This window comes from Morone saxatilis, unplaced genomic scaffold, assembly GCF_004916995.1.
Source record: "Morone saxatilis isolate NCDOM2014 unplaced genomic scaffold, NCSU_SB_2.0 Contig16, whole genome shotgun sequence".
NCBI lineage: Eukaryota > Metazoa > Chordata > Actinopteri > Moronidae > Morone > Morone saxatilis.
The window spans coordinates 16206750-16215067 of record NW_023339718.1 but is presented as its reverse complement, the minus strand read 5'-3'; the positions used below and the strand labels follow the sequence as shown (position 1 = coordinate 16215067).

Sequence of the window (8318 nt, the reverse complement as noted above, 5' to 3'; positions counted from 1 at the left end):
TGTTGTTACTGTGTGTAATGCTGCTGCTACACTACAATTTCCCAGCTTGGGATCAATAAAGTATATCTATCTATCTATCTATCTACAATCTCGTTCTTGTCTCTTTTTCTTCACATGCTGAAACTCTGTACTTTTTGTTGAAGAAACAATGTCTGCCTTTTCTGCTCTCATACAAACTTTGGCAAAGTACTACCACAATTTGTTACATTACAGCTACATTTTTAGCATATTATGCTCATGTGTGGGTTTGGCTCATTTAGTAATGATCACTGATTAACTTCTTCCAGATAGATTAAATTGGTGTATATATTTGCTAATAAGTAAAATAAGATCATTTTGAACCAGCACAAAGGAGAAACTACGGTGGCTGTGAAACGCACAAAAACGAGTCCCTATCTAGAGCCAGTGATTAGTTTGTCCCTTCTGGGCTTCTGTAGAAACATGGCAGTTCAACATCGACTCCACGGAAGGCAACCTGCAATATCTGTAGATATGGCTCATTCTAAGGTAACAACAACAGTTCCTATATTCAGGTGATTATACACTCTAATACTAATATATACGTAGTATGTTGTTATAAAGTGGTATTCATTATTGGGCTCTATTATAGACCAGTTTCAGGTTGGTTAAATAGGAGCTGGAGATGATACAAGAAGATCATCCCTCACTGTCCTCTAACCCTAAAACAACATATATATTGACAGCAAACTTTCATTTGTGTGCCACCGGGTTTAATATATGTAGCTATTATATTATCTTTCTTCTAAAAAAAAAAGGTGTAAGGGAAATGGAGGACAGGCAATAGCACGATTGTTTTTACCATATGAATCAGTCAGTTTTATGTAAAATGCAAACTGATACTAATGCTTATGCCCACTAAGTTTCCCTCACTTGTTCCCTTAAGGTTATGCAGGTAATTTACCTCTTGTTAGTGATAATTGGTACCCTCCAGCCTTTAACCTGGCTCAGCTCAGTATCTGACACGTCTATCTGCAGAGGTAGCTTGGGCACCCAGACGGTGAGCTGCAGCTGAGCAGAAAGGTGCAGGTAGGTGAAGTTGACTGCCAAAGACTGACGACCACGCATTTCTTTACCGTTCACCAACACCTGGTCACAGTTTGGAGAAACCTGAAAGGAGGAAAAGAGCAGAAGAGGAGGCAGTTAGTTGGGCTGAGTTTGGCACAGTGTGCATGCAGAGTCTGACATTTCTAACTGACCTCAAACAGACTTAATGCAGTCACTTCCACAGAAACAGATGCAGTCTGTTGTGCATTCCTTAAGCACAGCCTGGAGCGAGTTTTTATTTAACATTCATGCTCTTGTAGCAAATAGTAATTTTGTCACTGATTACTTACATTTTTATTCATATTACAAAGCTCTTTGGAACACGGTTTTGCTAAGTGCCCTATAAAGAAAGGTTAATAATATGCTTCTGTAGCTTCTTCCTGCTACGTTGGTGGCATCTGGGGTTTCTGAATACCCAGGGAGCTCTTGTCACCTCCACCAATCTGAAGCAAAGTATTAAATGTGCAATAACTAACATTCTAAAACCAGTAAATCACATTAATTTTAAGACATTAGTATAATTACTTTGAACAAATAAGTCCACTTATGAGAATAATGATAACCTTTGCACTGCATTTTAAATTGTGTGCCAATGGATCTAGGATGAGATCTGTTCTAAAATATGAAGAGGGCTAGAGGGTAAAAAGGAATGTTCTCTCTGTGAGAGGAATTATGAAAAATGTAGTCTAAAATTTGACAACACTGATAAGTTAGTCATCTAAACTATTGGTCTCCAACCTTTTTCCTTAAGGGACCCTTTTTCTATCATTGAGTAAATCCCTAACGAAAGTGCCATATTTTATGGACATCTCATGTTACATTCGATGCATAACAATAACGGTACAGAACAACTGATAAACTGTACAATGAACCCACATAGTGAACACAATAATCGAGAAGTTTTGTGTAAAACAAAATATTTGGATGAATTTTAAGAAGATGATTTCCCATGAATATTGAGGAAAAATATGTTTTCCTGATATTTTTAGTAACTTTTTATAAAATTCTCTGTCTGTATTATGTTTTTTTTGTGTATTTTCTTGAGACTTGCCCATTATTTCTTAGCTCTTTGGTTGTTTGAACGTTTTTAATGCAGGATGTGGCTGTTTCTTTTTAGAGATTGAGGCTCTGTGCATACAGACAACATAGCTTGAGTTCAGGTATTTAAAGTTTAAATTTCGCAGAAATAAATGAAATACTCAGAAATAGGCCTTAAAACCCCTTACAATAAAGAAAAACTTGTGACTTTTGGTTATACCATTCATCATTAATCAAGTCCACAGTCCTCACACTATAGACTATAGTGTCACAGGAGGCATAGAGCATTTTTTATGGCTCTGAGCTGCCCCATCTGCAACTTTAGCCCAGCCTTGTGCACGTCCTTGAGTGCACAAAGTACATTTATTCAATAACTAACTAAACTCTAAAAGGTACTTTTTTGTTCTCCTTTGCTAGCCCAATATTCTTCTCATGACCCCTTGGATTTATCTGGCGATCCTTGAGAACCACTGGACTACACTACCTACTGTAATTGTCTGAAGTAGACCAACTCTACTCTAGAGAATGTGTGTCTTTTGTGTGTGTGTGTGTGTGATATAGTGCTTATTGAATGGAGCAGTTGAGAGCACATATCGTTCTATGTGTCTATGTGGACCAACTTACAACAGCTGCTAACTTTTACTATTTTGTTTTGATACTTTTTATATTATTGAAACACCTTTTGTTGATAATATAAATAGGATTTTGAATTCAAGACTTACGCATTTGTATTGGAGTATTTTTACATTGTTGTATACTGTAGGTATTTTCTGATATGAATAGTTCTTCTGCCACTATTTGTCTTAAACAGCAGTTCCCCCTCAGTTAGTTAAAGTTTGATACATAACGTATCTAATACTGCCACTGAAACACTACCCTACAATGACTTAGAGATACAGTATTGTTGCGTTTGTCAGACACACCAATAATTAATTGAATTCATTCAAACAAACCATTGACTTCTTCAATCTGTTTAAGCATAAAATCATCCTATGTTTGCCTCTTTTAATAGACAGCCAAGTCTGCGGAAAATGTTTTATTTATCAATCTAACTGAATTCTGTAACTTGTCCATAAAAGCACCATTACATGTTTTCTGTTTCTATAATTATGGAAATGAAATTATAATAGTTTTAGACAGTATTATTCAAATTAAATTGAAACTGAAAAGCAATAAATGAATGTAGACACTGGATTATTATGGTTGTATTTCAGAAAGTCGACAGAACCTTTACAGACAATGTGACAGGCAGAACAATGGAAAAGCCAGGATTTTAGGGAGTTTCATTTTCACCCTGCCTGCTTGTCTGACTGTGTGACTGATTGAAATGACATATTTTGGACAAACCATCCCTCGTGTTTTACCAACAATGGATTCATGCAAGAAGGAAGCTTATTATTAACCAATGTAGGCATATTTTTATGGTCTCCCAAGTTTTTTAAGGTAGCTATACTGTATTGTATATAAGATTTATATATTATTCTGGGACTGTGTAGTAACATTACAAACAATTTATAATCTACTGCAACCAAATAGTACATAGAGTAAACTAAATTCTATATTTACAGCAAAAAAATGTCCCCAAAAATATATCTTAGACATAGCCAAAGAGCTATCCCTTTACAACAAGCATGCAAAAAACGCATAATTTCTACAATTTGTGTACACAACTTTTCACTTTTTAATGTCAGTTTCATTTTAATTTCTACGTGTTTAAGTTAAGAAGAAAAATATACTTTTACTTAAACTAAAATCACTATACAAGCTCTATAACAAGGGGAAATATTCAATCATATCAACTGCTGCAAAACTGTGTTGAATATATTTACTGTCATTCTGTTTCTCTCTATGTCCCACCCCCTCATTATTTCTGATTCCTTTTTTATTTCCACAGCCATTCACCTATTCCTAGCATAATTTATCCTCCCCCTCTTTCTTTACCCTACACTTATCCTCCCTCCTCCCCCACTCAGTTTATGTCCTTTTTTATCTCTCACACCCTCTTTCATCTCTCCACGCTACACTTATCCAGCACACCTCATTCTTCCTCCCTACCCTGTCCTATTTTACTCAGCCTTACATTTAACATGCACTCCTTTTGTCTGACTTTCTCTGTCTTTATGTCTCATATAGTCTGTCTAACTCTCGCTGCTTGACTATTCTGAATTTTTTAATTTTAAATTTCCTTCCCCTCAGTCCTGCTTCATTGCTCTTTTTTAAAATGTATATTATGTATTTTTAATATTGATTTGCTGGGGTAGAGTTCTCTAGTGTGTATGCTCTTTAGCAGCAACACCCTGTTTCATATTTATCCAGTCATACACATTTGTACCTGGCTGCTGACTAGACGGGATGCTTCACTTGTCTTGAATATTGTGGAAAAACCATAGAATTTGGGAATTTCTTGTTCACTTTCCAAAGCCCTAATTGTCCCATGAGGATTTCGCTCTTTTGTCCCAACCTTTTTTATGGGTCTGAACTTTTTTGGGAACCTCAAACCATGTCATATCATATGTATGTTTTTCTGAGAATTTGGGGTTTTAAGCAACGGGGGGGGGGTTACATGTTACATTGTGGAAAACTATAATACGTTGGGTATTTATAGGCAGATTTCAGTATTTCGAGATTAGTAGATTATGTTTACTCTGCGGTTCTACTCAGCCGTGGGCTCTTTTATGTGATTGTTCTCTAGCCTGCGCTCTATCTTTATGTACCAGTATGTACCACTCTTACATCCCCTGAAGACAGTGCTAGATATTTTTCTCAGGACTTAATGGAAATGAAAACAGAAAGGACAGTGAATATTGGACTCACAATTATCATGTAAAAATGGGGATGCTCATGTCACCGTGCGGACCCTTCTTTATGTCTAAAATTGGCTTTAAGTTCTGCTTTAAAATGTTTGCTAACTTAGAATTTACTCTAATAACAACCTGATAAGCCTGGCCTGTGTTCTTTCTGCCCCCTAGTTTTAAAGATTCACCTAAGTAAAATGACAAAACACACATTAAATGTTATTCCTTTTTCACAGTTACTATGATGTAAGTATTAGAAATTTGAATGATACGCTAATATATGTAAACCAGTAATTTGGCCTTGGTGTCATTCCACAATACACACACACACCGAATCTTTATCGCTCCTTTCCTGCTCAACGTGAGTGATGCTAACTTGGCAGCTAGCATAAGCTAATATTTTTGGTGTTTGGTTATTGTTATATTCATGGAACTGTTTAGTACTAATCAATGTATCTGGTTCTAGATGAATCTCTATGATGTTTTAACAATTTTGCAGGATTAGGATTTGTGTCAGATTCTGGTTGATTCTTGTTGGACTCGAGCTCAGGACAGAATTCCCCCTCTCGCTGATAAACACAAACAAGCACACACAGGGCCAACACACAGTTTGTGTTTTTGTGCATTTTTTTTGGCTTTCTTAGGAAACTCTTTGATCTCAAAAAAGGTTAACATTTTGTACTTCAGAGCTAAACCGTTTCCTCTCTATCTACTGTCATCTTTTAATTTCTTTCAATTTTACTTTTTACTCTCTGCTTCTGCTCCCATAACATAAAAGGAAAGGTGCCCAACCATTCTCCTCCCTGTTTCCCCTTTTCAATTTCTCTTTTTATTTTCTTCCTTTAACTTTCTTTATATCTCCCTGTATCGTCACTATTTCCCTCTCTTGACCTTCTCTTTTCCTTTTGTCTCCACCTCGCCCTCCCTCCTCCATCATACAGTCTCCCTCTTCATCTTCCTCTCTCTCTGAAACCTGATTTACCGCTTGTTAACATCAAAGGGATGTTAGACTGTTGGTGCCTCAAACTATTTCTCCAAATCATTTTTATATTCCAGGTGTAAATCAGTGTGAAAACTGCACTTGGTTACTGTGGCAGGGTTCAGTTTCCAATGAAGGTATAAGACAGCAGTAGTCAAGGGAATGCACAATGGTTTTGCTTGAACTAACACTGTAGCCATTGTCCATGTCTGTCATTTCCACCACAGGCTTGCTGAATTACTTCCGCTCTATGGCTGAATGCCTCAAAGGAACGTTTAAGCACAATCAAGTTTTAGTTCATTTTGTCAGCATTTGAAGAGTTTGAAGCAATAACCTTGTAACTTTTCAGTTCAGTGACAGAGGTGGTTTGGGTTTATAAAATGCTAATTTAATTCTACAGCACAGAGGGATGAACTCCAAAATAAAACACATGAAGGATAATTACATGATGATCTATTGTAGGAAGCTGGTTGTTTCTTTCTATATGTTTTCCATTTCTACATGCTCTGTATGTGTATATTTAAAATACAAATTACACAGAAAATTACAATTAAGAGCAGCCAAAATCAATATATTTATAGTAACAATGAATTAAATGACTGTGAAAGTTGTTCACGTACCCTCGGATAATTATCACCTATTTTTACAGTTACCCTCAGCCTTACTCTACAAAGCATTTTCAGATCTTTGAGTTTATTGTTTTGGTTTTACAGCCAACAACATCATCAACATGTTTCGATTCAGCATCATCACGTTCATAGAGTTTTTGGCAGCTGCAGTTTTCAGTGAAAAAACCCCATAAACTGTGCACTATTTTCCCAGCACCAACCATGGACAGAGTTAGTAGCTATGGTCTGCATAGTGGAGCATTTAGAAGAGTAAGAACCAGATATTTTGCTCAGGGGTTTGTGGACACTAAAAAAAGTGATGCTAATGTTGGTCAGCTTAATATGCAAATTAGCAACTTGCCATTAGAGCTTAAACACTCAAAAAAATGATTCTTGGCCCTAATAAACATGAAACAATATTTTTAAGTATGTAAGTGAAATATACAAAATCTGAATTATAATAAACTAAAATAAATAAACTTAATGTGAATGTACTTAGTATAAAACTGAATGTAAAAAACAAACTGAATAAAGACTGACGAAACCCTTGGGATTTTGGTAAGGGAAACCCCCACTTATATGTGTCTGGCCTACTACGGAGAGGAGAAGAACTGGCAACATGGACATATGAACTAAAGTTTATTCAACCTACTTATACCATACCATTATGTACGTTTACACCTAGGGTGATGTTATTTGATGTATATCCATCCTAAAATTTGTTATTTATAATTTAACTTCACGCGAATATGATATCGTTTTGTTTGCGTAAGAGGTTGGTGATTATTAGGGTTAGACAACATAATGACTCTGGCTTGCCATCCGTTTTTTATGCCTAGCAAAATCCTAGTGCTAGCTAAGTGTAGCGCCTAATCTATAGTTAAACCAACAAGCTAGCAGCTATCAAGCCCAAAGTAGTCATGGTTTTTGGTTGTGAAATATATCTGATAGATAGATAGATAGATATTATAATAATAATAAGAAGAAGAATAAAGAATAATAAGAAGATATTATGGTTTTATAGAACAGTGCGGAAAAATGGTTCCTTAAATTTGGAGAGTATTTAATATTCCTTCTTTTTGCAGGAACAACATTGAAGCTGAAGAAAACTGTCCATAATAGAGGTCTGTGGTGTCATACTTCAACAAGGACAGCAACACAATGGTCAAAGGAATTACATTGGTATTAGTTATTTAATTTATTTTACTGTAATTCTTTTCAGGTATTTATCCTTGCAATGTTTTCTTTTATTTTATAGTTTATATATTCACTTCCATAAATTTTGATTTCCACCATTAGAACATTCAAACAGTGAGGGAAGCTTAAGGAGAGAGGATCGCACGGACCAACCATGGGGATGATATGTGATTCGCCAAGAAAGGTGCTTGAAGAAGAGGAACGTAGCACAAGAGGTATTGTTTGGAGTTGGTGATTGAGAGGGTGTGGGAAGTTAGCTTAGCAGCTTTGAGGAGCAATCTCCCTTGGATTTGCCCATAACTTATTTTGGCCTTGATTTACACACTCAAAGCCCTAAAAACTTATACCCCAGGAACCTCCAAATAACACATTTGAGTTCTTTGTCAGAGAGTGCTGACCTTGGAGATTGGTTACACAAACTGTCCTCCCCAATTGACTTATCAGTGTCCCCACACTGAAAGATAAAGATGCTCGCAGTAAGGAGTCACAAGGACGCGGCTTAGACAAGTTTTTAAAAAATATGGAAAAACAATTGTTGTTTTTCCTACAAAAAACTACGTCAGTCATTGGAAATGTTGTATTATAAGGAATGTATGTATATAAAAATTTTAAGTGATTTTATTTTTTTATATTGCA

General features: G+C 35.9%; 1 protein-coding gene across 1 annotated transcript in view; it reads right to left on the bottom strand.

Moving 5' to 3' along the window:
• Window positions 1-8318, bottom strand: part of si:dkey-215k6.1 (transmembrane protein 132D) — a 234919-nt gene that overhangs the window by 13374 nt on the left and 213227 nt on the right. The window contains exon 7 of the mRNA XM_035657686.1: window positions 923-1128. Within this exon, the coding sequence (XP_035513579.1) occupies window positions 923-1128 (206 nt within the window). The remainder of the gene's footprint in view (window positions 1-922; window positions 1129-8318) is intronic.